The 15,387-nt window shown below is 53.0% G+C and overlaps 1 protein-coding gene across 1 annotated transcript in view; it reads left to right on the top strand.

Moving 5' to 3' along the window:
- LOC144728452 (membrane metallo-endopeptidase-like 1) overlaps window positions 1-14,883 on the top strand; it is a 48,146-nt gene extending 33,263 nt beyond the window's left edge. The window contains exons 14-23 of the mRNA XM_078607902.1: window positions 1,264-1,362; window positions 2,209-2,292; window positions 3,734-3,837; window positions 5,411-5,469; window positions 6,054-6,173; window positions 7,107-7,240; window positions 7,864-7,929; window positions 8,190-8,285; window positions 8,554-8,630; window positions 10,009-14,883. Coding sequence (XP_078464028.1) covers window positions 1,264-1,362; window positions 2,209-2,292; window positions 3,734-3,837; window positions 5,411-5,469; window positions 6,054-6,173; window positions 7,107-7,240; window positions 7,864-7,929; window positions 8,190-8,285; window positions 8,554-8,630; window positions 10,009-10,108 — 939 coding nt within the window. The 3' untranslated portion in view covers window positions 10,109-14,883. The remainder of the gene's footprint in view (window positions 1-1,263; window positions 1,363-2,208; window positions 2,293-3,733; window positions 3,838-5,410; window positions 5,470-6,053; window positions 6,174-7,106; window positions 7,241-7,863; window positions 7,930-8,189; window positions 8,286-8,553; window positions 8,631-10,008) is intronic.
- The last annotated feature ends 504 nt before the right edge of the window (window positions 14,884-15,387 follow it).

Raw genomic sequence — 15,387 nt, 5'->3', positions numbered from 1 at the left:
GGAGAGAGAGAGAGCGCGCGTTCTGTCTGTGAGCGCGGTCGTGAGCCAGCACTTGCTCCAACAGTCTGGTTAGGCTATATGGGGGATTTTGTCTTAAAACTTTCGTGACTACAGGAATTCATATTATTTGAGTCTTTCGGTAAAGTCACGTAGATAGGTTCATAGAAAATAACAAAAAACTACGACGTTTCGATCGCAACACAAGCAGTCGTCATCAGTAAAAGGACGACCGCTTGTGTCCCAATCGAAACGTCGTAGTTTTTTGTTATTTTGTTATTTCCTTTGAACCTATCTACGTGATTTTACTGAAAGACCCGAAGAATATATGGGGGATCTTTGCTTTTTTGTGTATGCGTTACCACTTTTGTAGAACTTTGTTGACACCAATGAAAAGTTTGTGGGTGGTTTGCATATTACATTGGGGCGCCGCGGTGGCTAGGAAATGTTAACTGCCTCGCCTGGTGTGCAGGAGGTCGTGGGTTCGATCCCGACCCTGACGCATGCTGCTGTATATTTGGAGTTTGCGTGTTTCTCTGCCCGTGATCGCGTGGATTTTTCTTCGGGTCCTCCGGTTTTTCCCTCCACATTTAGAATCATCATCACCACGCGTTCAGAGTATTTGGCTGCTATAAATGTTCACATGGTGATGAGCCAATTCGTTGAGCTATCATTTGTGGCCAGGTCACTTCTGAAAAGCAGCTGTGTAGCAGCTCAGGAGGCCTTACCTGGTAAATCCACAAACCAGTCCGCGAAGGAGGACGCTGGTGTGGCATGCGCGCCTCTGGCCAGCTGCTTAAAAGCTACAAAATAATTCTGGCAGTGACTTCACGTTCGCGATGGCGTAGATTGGAAGCCCACGATTGTTTTCGCTTGAGCTTGTGTTATGCAACTTACTCCCGCTCGCAAATTCATGCACCATTACCACCGTGCAAGCCCATGGCGCTTTTAGAGACCCCCCCCTCCGCCTCCTCCTCGGTCTTTGAATAATTTTGAAACGATGCATGCAGTCGCCTGGTTAGTTAAAGGGAACCCCCCCCCCCAATCGCCCGCCCCTCCCCCGCCCCCCGCCCAATCAAAACCGCTCCGAGAGACTGCCACTGCCACATCAGCGGAATGGTCGACGGATCGGAGGCGGCCTTCATCCAGCAGTGGATTTACCACGACTGCCGATGGCAGTCGTGGTGACGCCGCACGCATACGGGCGCAGGGCACGGTTGCCCAAACATTTCGTGACATCGTGTTGGCCCATGTCTTCACGCGCAGGTGGACGAGATCATCGGCAGGATAAGGCAGGTGTTCATCGAGAAGCTGGACGAGATGGAGTGGATGGACGGCTCCACCAAGGTCAAGGCGCAGGAGAAGGTAGCCCGGCTCCTCCTCCCTCCCTCCCTCCCTCCCTCCCTCCCTCCCTCCCTCCCTCCCTCCCTCCCTCCCTCCCTCCCTCCCTCCCTCCCTCCCTCCTCCTCCTTCTTCTTACACGAGCCAATGGAGCCAATTTCTTAACCCCCCTCCACCTCACCCTCCTCCTATATCCACCCAGCAGAATACAATAAATGGTTTCAACCGCAGTTCGTCGATGGATCGGCAGCTCCGTCGCGTGCGGCGGGGTCAAATGTGGGATACTCCCACCAAGAGGCGGGAGGCCTCTTCCGAGACGACTGCCCAGTGGTGGGCTAGAGTCGACCAAAATACTCCGCCCCCCCCCCCCCCTCGGAGAGGGAGCCCCCCTCTAGCTCGCTGGAGCCAGCAGCTTCGTGAGGGGTGCGGGGGGGGGGGGCAGTTGCAGGTACGTGCCCCCCAGAGACGTTCTCTCAAGCGTCGGCGAAGGGTGGACGATAGCGAGCACCTGCGGTGAGCACGGTGGACTACGTACGGTGCGAAATAAGTTCACCGTACGCACATACAACATACTCGTTGTGTTCTCACCTGGTTCAGGGCTTCATAGCTCATCGGATTCCTCCAGTCCAAATTAAGATTCTGGAGAAAATAAAACTCGGAACTTCTACTCCCCCTTCGCCTACCCCCCCCCCCCCATTCACCAGCCTGCACTGACCAGCATGGTGAAGTATGGTCAAACAACGGCTCCACGGCGTGGCGCGGCCTCTCATCCAGCAGTGGATTGGCAAAAAAAGGTCTGTACGTGTACGCGTCCTTTTGATAAAAAAAAACACACACTTTAAAAATAACACTCTTTTATTTTATTTACAGGCGGAAAGCATCAAGGAGATGATTGGCTACCCGGATTACATCCTGGATGACGACGACCCCAAGTTGGACGAAGAGTACAAGAACGTAAGTGAGGCAGATGTGATAGCTGCCTCCCCTGGTGCTTTTTCATTGCAGTTTCATGACGAAACCAGCGAGCCTAAATATCTTTATACACATACGTGAAATAAGTTATCTGGAGTATGGAAGGCGAGGACAAGAAATGAAGGGGTCTACAAACATTACATTGGTGACACACTGAGATAGTAACAGGCACGCGCTTATTGCCCACGCTCCATCCAGTGACTGAGGGGTTGCGCAATCAGAGGGGAGGCTGAGCTCGTCGCTGCCTCACCTCTCGCCTCTTCCTGCATTTGCAGCGGTGCTCCGCAAATTTGTCGATTTTGACTATAAAAATGATTGGAATCGTACAGAAATGGCATTTATAACACAGATCAGTGGAAAAATCTTAATTTTTATTTTATTATTCTTTTTTTTTACTTTTCGTAACAGCTATTTTCATTGGAGTATAACAGATGAGGCTCTGCCTCCCCTGCCTCCCCTGACCGCAGCCGTCAGTGTCACCCTCCAGCATCTTTTTCCTCGTTCTGTACACCGCCAACTTCGCCTAAGCACAGGCGAAGTTGGCGAGGTCATGGCGCTTGTTAGCCAGGTAAGGCACCACCCCATATACGAAGCTGCTGTTGTAGAAGGGCACCCCCAGTCTCCTGAAGATGTCCCCCAAAAGGCGGAACAGCGTAAGTACTGGGACTATCTCAGTATGTCATGTTGGTTTGAGCCGCTGGCAGGGTAAGTACCGGTGGGGCAGATCCTCCCTGGCACCGCAGGAAATGCACAAGTCTGTTACCCCTTGGCGAGATTAGGCTGAGCCACACGGCCGATGGCAACGTGCAGTGTGCCAACCTCCACTGGAGGTCACCGCAGCGTTTGGCTACGGGAGACGTGTACGTTTGTTTCTACTGAGGGGCGGCTGCAATGCCCCCCCCCCCTCCAATTAGCATGGTTGGCTATGTACGGCGCGAAAGAAGTGCAACATGCACACGACAAAGAGCAGGGACAGAACAGAGAGAGACAAAGAGGGAGCAGAGACAGAGATATTTTTTTACTTTTAAACAACTTTTATTGCCGCCAGCAGCAAAAGCACTGGAGGCGATTTCGATATGAAATACACAAAAGTCACCAGCAAACAAATGAAAACAAACGCTACAAATCCACGCGCTGTGGCGCTAAAAGTACCGCACACAACACGAAAGAAAAGTCACGTGGTGGTTGTGGTGGTCATCGCGCACGCCACGGTGACGAGCGAGCGCTTCAGAAGGTGAACACGAGGGTGCCGTCCACGCTGGTACAGAGAGGGGCTTTTAGAGAGAGACAGAGAGAGAGAGAGACAGAGAGAGAGACAGAGAGAGAGAGAGCAACAGTTTGGGGCCAACTTCGTCACGTGGGGCGTGAGCCGTAGGCCAACGTCGCGCCGTTCGAGCGATGCGTCTCTGTTGCCCCTTCGCAGCTGAACTTCGGCGAGGCGTCGTACTTTGAGAACACGCTGGAGAACATCCACGACGGCGTGCAGAAGAGCCTGCAGAAGCTGCGCGAGCCGGTTAACAAGGACGCGTGAGCCAGCCCCCCCCCCCGCACCCCCCCCCGCCCCCCCCCCCCCCAGAGTGGGCCACGAGCAGTCGAGTGACCGCGCCAGGGCAGCGGCGAGCGCCACGCTGCCGCTGCGAACCCGGCGGCCCCGAGTTCGATTCCCGCTCACGGCCAACACCACCAGTGACGATTGTCTGAATCGGTCGTGGGCCTCCGCTAGGTTGACTCGGTCTCAAATGAGCACCCGGTGCGGTGTGTAAACATCGCCACTGGGGAGACAAAGGCGGTCGGGCGTGGTGTTGGCCACCCACTCCCTCGTGTGCCGTGCCGGCCTTTCGTAGGTGCTCGTTGACAGCACTTGCCCCATCAGTCTGTTAAGGCTACACGGGGGATCTTTGTCTTTGACGTTGATGATTTTGAAAGAGCACAGCGATGACAACACAACAATAATAGTAATTTGTAGAAGTGTGTGTGTGTCGTGTTTAACACCAAGGACTATCTCTATGCGACGTGCAGAAACAACATCAAAACAGCGCCAAGGGAACGTCAAACAACACGCAGACGATGCCCAGTGACCGTAAACTGCGAAGAGAAAGTGCGGTGTCAATTCGATGACCAAACACGAGGGCCAAAGCGCACACGTGATTCTTTATTGAACCGTGATTCTTTATTGAACCGTGATTCTTTATTGAACCGTGATTCTTTATTGAACCGTGATTCTTTATTGAACCGTGATTCTTTATTGAACCGTGATTCATTACTGAACCGTGATTTATTATTGAACCGTGATTCATTACTGAACCGTGATTTATTATTGAACCGTGATTCATTACTGAACCGTGATTTATTATTGAACCAGCACCGCTGAGCTTCTAGGTTCGAATCCAGGTCTAGGCGGCGTGCCATTGAACCGGGTTTATCAACCGTAGCGAGAGCGCACGTGTAGGGGCGTGCGTGTAGGTGCGTGCGTGCAGGCCCGTGTGTGTAGGTGTGTGCGTGTAGGTGTGTGTGTGTAGGTGTGGGCGTGTAGGTGTGTGCGTGTAGGTGTGTGTGTGTAGGTGTGTGCGTGTAGGTGTGTGTGTGTAGGTGTGTGTGTGTAGGTGTGTGCGTGTAGGTGTGTGCGTGTAGGTGTGTGTGTGTAGGTGTGTGTGTGTAGGTGTGTGTGTGTAGGTGTGTGCGTGTAGATGTGTGTGTGTAGGTGTGTGTGTGTAGGTGTGTGCGTGTAGGTGTGTGCGTGTAGGTGTGTGTGTGTAGGTGTGTGTAGGTGTGTGCGTGTAGGTGTGTGTGTGTAGGTGTGTGCGTGTAGGTGTGTGCGTGTAGGTGTGTGTAGGTGCGTGCGTGTAGGTGCGTGCATGTAGGTGCGTGCGTGTAGGTGCGTGCGTGTGAGAGCGTGTGTGTAGGTGGGTACGTGTAGGTGCGTGCGTGCATGTAGGCCCGTGTGTGCAGGCGTGTGCGCTGTGTATGAGAGCGTGCGTGTAGGCGTATGTGTGCGTATAGGTGCATGCATGTGTGCGTGTAGGTGCGTGCGTATGTATGAGAGCGCGTGTGTGTGTAGGTGCGTGCGTGCATGCGTTTTACGTTGAGATGTTCTTGACAGATGGGTGGGGGGAGCTGCGGAGATCAACGCCTTCTACACACCGAGCCGCAACAAAATCGGTGGGTTGCCTCCAGGACGCGCGTGTCGCGTTGGGGTAGCTGCGTGGTGGCTAGGAGATGTTAACTACCTCGCCTGGTATACAGGGGCTTGTCTCACCTGATGACGGTTGCTTGTGTTGCTATCGAAACGTCGTGATCTATTAATTTTCTACCTACGTGACTTTACGGAAGAACCAAAGAGTATGGATTCCTGCAGTCACGAAAGCTTCAAATCAAGCTTAAAATCATGATAGGAACTTGTGGGTTCCATCCCAACCCTGCTGCTGTTTGGAGTGTGCGTGTCTCTCTCTTCCCGTGGTCACGTGGATTTTTCTCCGGGTCCTCCGGTTTCTCCCTCCACATTTAGAATCAACTTGCGCTTTGAGTATTTGGCTGCTATGCATTTCAACGTGATAAGCCAGTGAACCACACCTTGTGAAATAAAAATGTTTCGTATAGTTTAAGTCGAGCATCGCGAACGTTGAGTTTCGTAACTGTTCTTCATGAGCGGGACGTTCTCCCGGCTCCCGCCGAGTGGCCGTGCCCTGGACTCGCGCCAGCAAGCGGACTCTAACCGCGTTCCACGTCGCCCCTCCCACCCACAGTGTTCCCGGCTGGAATTCTGCAGCCGCCCTTTTTTTCCAAGGGGCAGCCGCGGTCGCTGAACTACGGCGGCATCGGCATGGTGATCGGGCACGAGATCACGCACGGCTTCGACGACAACGGTGCGGCGACGAAACCCACGGCGGCCGTTGCGTTTTTCAATTTTCCGTTACAATCGCGGCCCGTCGGTGCGTTCGCACAAGTGCGTCTCTCGCGATCGCCGTCGGAGCTCGGGCGATATGGAAGGCGGCCAGGGCGGCGAGCGGGCGCTGCCAACAATTGGCCAAGCTCTGCGTTCCTCTGCGTGTGAATGTTTTCAGCCAATTAGTGAGCGTTTACATAAATACGAGCGGCGAAACCGGAGCGTGTAAGGGGAGAGCAATGCTCTGTCCCATACAGAAGGGACAGCTGATCTATTAGCCAGCACTTTGCCGTGCATGCTCTTTGTGTTCCGTATGTTTGTCCTTCCCCTGCACCTCCAATTAGCGCGGTTGGCTACGTACGGTGCGAAAGAAGTTCGGCATAATACATAGACTCACACAGAGACCCATAGACTCATCACACAGAGACCCAGAGACTCATCACACAGAGACCCATGGACTTACACAGAGACCCATAGACTCAGTCAGAGACCCATAGACTCACACAGAGACCCATAGACTTACACAGAGACCCATCGACTCACACATAGACCCATAGACTCACACAGAGACCCATAGACTCACTCAGAGACCCATAGACTCACGCAGAGACCCATAGTTTGTTGTCCTTCCCCTCGCACCTTCGATTAGCATGGTTCGCTACGTACGGTGCGAAATAAGTTCAACGTACACACACACACAACACACACACGTGTGCCGCCTCCTCCTGGCGAGCCAGGGTGCAATTGGTAGCTTCTCCCCGACGTCCGCGCGAGTTCCCAAACAACGAGAGAACGGCGGCGTCGATTCGTGGTTTGGCTCGCGATGAACGAGGGCGGCGCTGGCCACGCGCCACGTGCCACGTGCCGACGGGCGCTACGCGGAACATAGCGACGCCCGTCTCGTTTCTGGCAGGACGCAATTACGACAAGGACGGGAACCTCAACAACTGGTGGTCCAACTCGTCGGCCGTGAGCTTCAAGAATCTCTCCCGGTGCATGGTCCATCAGTATGGCAACTTCACCTGGGACATAGCCGGGCGGCAGAACGTAAGTGGCTCTCGGGTGAATTTATGAAGACAATCATCAAATAAATAAAACAATTATGACGACAATGTCGACAATGTCGGCTTGTGACGCCGCACTGCACCCCCCTCTCAACCAGTGCGCTGAGTGGGTGAGTGAGTGAGTGAGTGACTGGGTGGGTGAGTGAGTGGGTGGGTGAGTGAGTGAGTGAGTGGGTGGGTGAGTGAGTGGGTGGGTGGGTGAGTGAGTGAGTGAGTGGGTGAGTGAGTGAGTGACTGGGTGGGTGAGTGAGTGGGTGGGTGAGTGAGTGAGTTGGTGGGTGAGTGAGTGGGTGGTTGAATAGGTGAGTGAGCGAGTGGGTGGTTGAGTGAGTGAGGGAGTAGGTGGGTGGGAGAGTGAGTGGGTGGTTGAGTGAGTGAGTGGGTGGTTGAGTGAGTGAGTAGGTGGGTGGTGAGTGGGGGGGTGAGTGGGTGGTCGAGTGAGTGAGTGGATGAGTGGGTGGTTGAACGGGTGAGTGAGCGAGTCGGTGGCAAGTTTTTCTCTGCACTGCGACGATGAGCGACGAGCGTGTGAGCGAAGAGGATCAGGGCAGCGTAGCCCCTTGTGTGACGCCGCTGTGTCGTCCTCCCTCCTCCTGCATCTCTCAGCTTAGCGGCGTCAACACGCTGGGAGAGAACATCGCCGACAACGGCGGTATTCGGCAGGCGTACCAGGCGAGTGACCCCCCCGGTAACCGCACTCTGCCATAGTGGCGGCCTCCCTCCAAGGAGGAGGAGCGCTCGTCTATTCCCCCCCCCCCTGGCTCCAGGCACCGACGTCAGGGGTTGCCACAAAACCGCCGCCGCTGAAACGATGCCCTCCCGGAGAGACCGTGTGGCTGATGGGATGTGTGAAAAACCCACAAACGCCGCACACTTTTGCTCGTTGCGCGCTGCCGTCGCCACCGCCGGGTAATTGGTCTTCTCGTTTCCAGGCGTTCAAGAAGATCGCGGCGGATGAGAAGGAGGAACCCACACTCCCGGGCCTCAACTTAAACCACAAGCAGCTCTTCTTCCTCAACTTTGCCCAGGTAGCCTCATCCACCTTGACGAGAATCGCCATGCACGATTCAAGAAACGTCCTCGGCTGGACCCGTCTCTTAGCAACTTTAACAACAGCGCGGATAATCGCCAGCCGCTTGGCGTTCTGTGTCGTTGGGCCTGCACTCAGCAACTGCATGAAAAAAGTAAAAAATATATATAATGATGATTATAGTAACAATGCGTTGCCGCAATATTGATGACGGTGCTGTTTGTTGCCGGCCGCTTGGCATTGTCGGCCTTGGGCGATGTCCTCAGGTGTGGTGTGGCACGTACCGACCAGAGTCGGCCAGCATCTCCATCAAGGCCGACTCCCACAGCCCCGGACAGTTCAGGTTCGTACTGTACGCATGTACTGTACAGCGAACTTCTTTCGCACCGTACATAGCCAAGCGCGCTCATCATCATCGCCGCCGCCGCCGACGACGTTCCCCATCGTCACCCAGGTGGCAGATGAAGGGGGCACGTAGCGGGCGTGGGGCACACGGTGGGGTAGGTGGCCGTGATGGGGGAGTGGGGCCCAGGGGAGGGGCACGGGGTGGCACGCACTTGGTAATCTCTGCAGTGGGCAGGTGTATGAAAAATAAGAATAGGTTTTGGTCCTTTCTGGCAATGCAACAGGTGTTAAGATGTTCAAACACCAAATAGGTACCCTTTGCAAGGAATCCAGTCTGCATTAACCGCACGTACTTGTGGTGAACATGCTAACAAACACGTGGCTCTGATACTATAAATACTATAAACGCGTTGCCTTTGAAACTGATTGGGCTCCACCAGAGACAGCCGTCTTCATGGCCTCGTCTCACCAGAGTCAGACCAGAACATGCCAAAAGGCAAACAAGACAAAGACAATGCATGTATCAGAGCATGCAGAGCTCGGTGAGCAGCTATATCACGGGACCTTTTTCCCCAATATCAAAGTATGAAAAAATAAGACTAAGTAATGCTTGTTTTATTTCCATAAATTGTAATCGAGGTGTTTGGTTAGGCGACGCTATGATCTGGACAAATGTATTACGTGGTAAGGCCCTCCACCATCCTGCATAGCCAAACGCATTGTCGGTGTTTGTAGAGGGGATAGCGCCGGATAATCTTGCCACGTCCATTACGCAGCCTAGCCCAAGAATCCTGAATTCCGCCGCCCCTGTCCACCCAGCCGTATAAACGGGTACTCCGCAAGTCAGTCGGTCGGCAGGTCAGGTGTGATGGAGTAGAGTGTGGCTACTCCCACCTCTTCGAAGATGTCTGAACAGCGTAGAAGAGTTGGTGCGAGCGGGCAATTGCCGGGCTGCGCCTTGATCATTTAGAATCGCTACGCACATAGAAGAAGACAACCTGATGATGCAGGCAGTGGTGAGACGGAAACTAGCACTACTTGGACATGCCTGGAGGATGGACAACAGCAGGAACATTTGAAGTGTGTTGTTGTTGTTGTTGTTGTTGTTTGGAAAAATGGAAGGAACTGAAACGAGAAGAAAGCCTAACAGAGAATGGCTTGACGACGACGTGAGAGATTGGTGCCAGAAAGATGTGGCCACTACTTGAGCCATATTGTCACTACAAGACAGAGGAGAGTGGAAACAAATGACGAAATGTACAGTGGACACCTACGGGGCTATCTGCCCATGGATCATGACGATGAGGCGGTATTCAAACACTGGCGATATCGCTGCATGTGTGTGCACGCGTGCGCGTGTGTGTGTGTTTTTTTAGGGTCACCGGCGTCCTGCAGAATTTCGAGGAATTTGCGGAGGCGTTTCAGTGCAAAGCCAACGATTTCATGAGCCCAAGAACGAAGTGCAGAGTTTGGTGAGGCACAAACCCACGGAGGGAGACTACAAAACGGAACGCTCGGAAGACCTGCAGCGGAGAACGAGGAATACACATAATGGACCCTACACGGCACCGAGATTTTCCTGCAGTTTAGGAAAGTTACAGGCCTCGTGTGCTGCATTCACAGATTGCAACTTCGCCTTACAGGCAAAAGGCAAGGTGGGAAGGCTCGGTAAAAGATGGACAACCCTCAAACAGTATTTAGGTATTGCTTGGCTATTACGCTCGTAAAACTGCCAAAGCCTGCGCTGTAGGCCTCGCAAACTGAACTGCTTTGCTTGAAAATGAACAGCACCTCCGGGTGGTGTTTGTGTGCCGGCTGTAGTGTTCGTGTACGAGTGTCGGCCTGGTGCGTTTTATTTTGCCTCTCGTCACATTACGACGGCTCAGGGCCTGCGGCTCAGGCTCTGCCTGCCCCCCACCCCGTAAGCAGAACTTTCCCGCATTCGGTTTTAAAAACTGGGTTGCCGCACGAAGGTCCACAGGCCCGAGAGCGCGGGGGACCTGGGGTAATGACTGTTAACGCAACCAGACTCCTGGCTGAGCTTTTCTGAAGGAGCGAAATATCCTAAATCTTGTTGCCGTAATTTTTTCACTCGATTTTGTAGCTAAAACATGGTGCAACGAGGCTGCGGCCTGCCTGCCTAGGTAGATAACTTGATAACCTTTCCATTTCATCGATGTTATGCGTGCTCAATGTTTTATTCCCCAGTGGACTTCTGCCACGCGCGAGCCGAAACCCGCCAGGTTCGGCTTTTTACGAGCGCATGAGAACGCTCAATGGCGCAGAACTGTCTGCAACCCGAGCAACTCAGGCGGCGAGAATGCCGACGGTGCATTGTTAACCCGGCTGGCTGGCTGACTGACAGATAGCCCATCGTGCCCACAAGCCTGGCAGCAGGCTGTCGGTGTGCGCTGCAGAGTGGGCCTCAAACGTGCCATGCGTAGCCCAGGCGCGGGATTTGGCGGCCACTCAGACCAGGATAAAGTCCTGAGGACCAACAAGGTGACTTGGCACTAGTCAGACAGGCCCGCAGTCGTGAGTGGCAAAAAGGTGAAGATTCCCGGAGAAGTACGTGGCAAAAAGCTTGAGAGAAGAAAGTGCCGAATACGTAGGCGAGCACTTGGACTCGTGATGGCGAAGCGTGCCGAGCGAGCTGCCGGGTCGGCGTGGCGAGCCTCGTGCAGCGAGGGTTTAGAGTGCCGGGGAACCACACCGACTGGAGCCACCATCAGTGTCAATACACTCGTAGCAGTAACCCGCACGGGAGTGCGATATTGTGATAGACACATATATATTTAATCTATATATAGTATATGCGTTAGATGTACAGTTTATATAACAATTTTATTTAGACCTGTAATATATATGACACGCACAACATAGACCACCCCCCCCAACCGCCGTATAGCCTTCAACAGACTATTGGGGCTGTTAGCGAGCACCTATTAAGGCCGACATGGCACACCAGGGCTGGGGCAGCTACCACCACGCCCGGCCGCCTTTGTCTCCCCAATGCTGGTGTTTATACACCTGCACCAGGTACTCATTTAAGGCTTAGTCGACCTAGGGGAGGCCCAGGAGACGGTTCAGATATTCGTCACCGGTGTTGACTCGCCAGCGGGAATCCGTAGTACGGCGCGATCACCACGGCACCCACCGCTCCCCACGCACGCACATCCACACATTCACATTGGGCGAGCAATTTAGACATTCGTGGGCACGTAACGAATATTGTGAACGTTCGTTTGGTGAGGTTGCAGAAGCTCTCCTCCCAGTAGGAGATTGCCAGACCACACGGGAGTCTGAGAACATTGGAGGCCTTCTGCAGAGGAGCCACGGTGGAAAGATGTTAACTACGTCGCCTGGTATACAGGAGGTCGTGGGTTCGTTCCTGACCCTGACGCCTGTTGTATATTTGGAGTTTGCGTCTCTCTCTCCCCGTGGTCGTGTAGATTTTTCTCCGGGTCCTCCGGTTTTTCCCTCCACATTTATAAACAACGTGCGCTTCGAGTATTTGGCTGATAACAAATTTCCACGCGATAAGCCACTTCGTTGAGCTATCATTCGTGATAGCCAGTTCGCTTCTGAAAAATAACTAGAGCATAGTGGGCCCTATCTGGTATTTTTTTATTAGTATTTTTTGTTTGTTATCGAGCTGGGGTGGACCATACGCCCACTGCCCGATTCACCTCATGGTCAGGTCATGGCCTGGCACCCTTTACACGTCCAATCGTTCAGCTTTGTGACCAATCGGATGGCCCGTGTGGGCAACCATTTTAAAACGTCATACGACCCTGTTCGCAGATGATCGCGTGATAATGGTGGGCCCAAATTGAATACGTGGGCTTTCGTCAGCCTCGTTATTTACTGTAACGTTTTTGTTGTTGTGGGTTAGTAATGGCGTCAATGTAAGTGTGTCGTACGCCCACCCGCACCCGACAAGGCCAATCGGGCAATTGCCTGGCGATGATTGCCTGATGATGCTGGTTGTTGTCATCGCTCAAATTGTACATGTTGCGAGTTTTGTTCTCTAACACACAACCGGTGGTGCTCAAGTAGTCACTAATTGGCACGTTCTGATCACGTGACACACTGTACTAATTGTCTGTGTCGGGTGGAGAAGGATGTACGACACATCTACGCGATCTAACCAGTGGCGTAAGGAGCGTGGGGGCAGGGGGTGCTTTGCCCCTGTCTCCCCTGGTAGCCAAAGCTACGAGTTGAAGCCCCCTTCACAACCACCATGGGATTTGTTTCCAACAACAGTGTCAAAGAACAACAACACTCATTTAAAATGCGGTTTGAATTAATTTTTCTGTGAAAATGCTTTCATTAACTTTTCCACGTTTTAATTTTAATTTAACTAGAGCGGTAGCGTTTGGCTTCCGCAAATTGCGCATCGCGTGTTTGTGTCGATGCTGTTGTCTTCATCACAGTGTAACCAGCTGGAACAAGCAGGGCTGTAGTTGGCTGCGTTTTGAGAAGACGCAGCGCCCCTACAGCGTTAAATGTTGGAGACCGTGAGCGTAACGATGATGCGATCAGGCAAGAGGAGCCTCGATCTAGAATCGCCTGGGTGAGACCGTGCGAGACAAATCGAATATTGGGGCCCCGCCTGATCGACTTCCGTACCCTCTGAGCTGATGATGTCGTTACTACGCCACTGATAATGTAGTTACTGCACCATTGATAATGTAGTCACTACGCCACTGATAATGTAGTTACTATGCCACTGATAATGTTACTACGCCACTGATAATGTCGTTACTACGCAACTTGATCTAACTCACACACAACTTTATCCTAATAGGCCTAGTTCCACACTGGTGCAAGCGAATATCTGTTCTGTATCTGTTCCACTGAGATTCAAATATATATTGAAAAATATAAGAGGAATAACTTTCGGGGCATCCTTTGTGTGCTTCGCGAAGGTGCGTTCCCCCAGTGCTTAAATAAAAACGAGGATTTCGATATCCTAGAGAGGAGCGCTTGGGGCTGGGCAGGGCACGCTGTGGGCTGGCAAGGATGGAGATGATGGTCAAGAGTGGACAGGAGTGGCAGTCAAAGGAGGGGGTCGCGTCCGAGACAGAGGACCCCCGCCGGGGAGATGGAGCGGCGAAATCAGCTGTCGCGAGCGTGGGTGCCAGGTAGATTGTTGCGCCACCGCCGTGAGACACGTGAGAGGGTTCGTTTTGGGAGGGTTTCGTCTGATTGTATAGAGCACCTTAACTCAAGGCGCTCTCTGATGAGCGAGCAACAGTGGTCACTACGGTCGAGTGACTTAGATGGCAATGGGGCGTTCGAAGGCCGAGGAATGAGTGACCGTGACAGAGGACACGTGGGGGTCACGAAAAGGGCGATAGGGGAGGGACGGGAAGGAGTGGAGGGGCGATCGGGAGATAATAGGAAGGGAATGGACGATGGAGGTGGCTTTAAGAGAGTTGATGGTGCAGCGTTGAGTCTATGGGTTGTGTTGAGTCTATGGGTTGTGTTGAGTCGATGGGTTGTGTTGAGTCTATGGGTTGTGTTGAGTCTATGGGTTGTGTTGAGTCTATGGGTTGTGTTGAGTCTATGGGCAGTGTTGAGTCTATGGGTTGTGTTGAGTCTATGGGTTGTGTTGAGTCGATGGGCAGTGTTGAGTCTCTGGGCAGTCTTGAGTCTATGGTGTAGTGCTAAGTCTATGGGATATGCTGCTCAATGTGCAGGTGACGTTGATTCCAGTAGAGGGGTGCAAGGAGGGAGACAGATCGATTATCAATCCACTGCTGGATTGACGATGTAGTGGAAGTTTCCAGTTGAATTCGGGATTTATTTGCTTGTTTTAGTGTTTCACGAACGCAGACGGCCGGACCGAATGAAACATCGAAGCATAAAAACTATTTTTAAAAACGTAACAAAGAATTGTTGCGACCAAACACGATGTTTTTACTACGCGACCTTTACGCAAGTGGGCCCCTCTTGGATGACGATGATGATGATTTAGGGCGCTCCCTGCCCCCACGTGTGGCGTCGACGTCGCTGTGGTTACCTTCGTTAGCTTTCAAAACAAGTTGTGTTTGGCACTAAACAAGTAGCGGCTCGGCTAATGACTCTGTCCCTCGGCGTGACCACGCACTCTGTGACCCTCTCCTCCGGATAGTAAAACAACAACACAAACGGTCCGGAGATTTGGGAGGATGACGCACCGAGAGCTTGTCGACTCGTGCCCAGAGTTGTCAACAAAGTTAAACGAATGTGGTCACAAAGACAAGATGGGGGAGAGTGGGGTGGGGGAGTGGGGGGGGGGAGTCCATCATCCATCCCTCCGGGGACGATATTATGTGAGCAGCACTTTGTAAAAGGGAAGTCAACAGTGGTTGTCATTTGGATCGAATCGCCCGCCTCCCATCCCACCAGAGGAATGTGGAATTCCCCCCATCGGCTCTGCATGGCCGTAGACTGGAAATGAGCACCCAGTGCATCAGTGCTCGTGTGAGCAGCGGGCTCTGGCATTGCCCCATTGGCCAAGAGGCGAGAATCGCAGCAGATGCAAAGACTCGATAGGTCGCATTTGTGAATTGACGCGCTGCGCTACGAACCCGGCGGGGCGAGTTCGATTCCCGCTCACGGCCAACACCAGAATGTGAACCTGTGCTGGGCCTCCACCAGGTAGACTCAGCCTCAAATGAGTACCTGGTGCCGTGTGTAATAAACAACGTCACTGGGAAGACAAAGGCGGCCGGGCGTGGTTGCTGGCCACGCACATCCCTTGGTGT

This window comes from Lampetra planeri, chromosome 28 (genome assembly GCF_965212315.1).
Source record: "Lampetra planeri chromosome 28, kcLamPlan1.2.h2, whole genome shotgun sequence".
Classification (NCBI taxonomy): Eukaryota; Metazoa; Chordata; class Hyperoartia; order Petromyzontiformes; family Petromyzontidae; genus Lampetra; species Lampetra planeri.
Note: the sequence above shows the minus strand (reverse complement) of the source record. Positions and strands in the feature narration are given on the sequence as shown.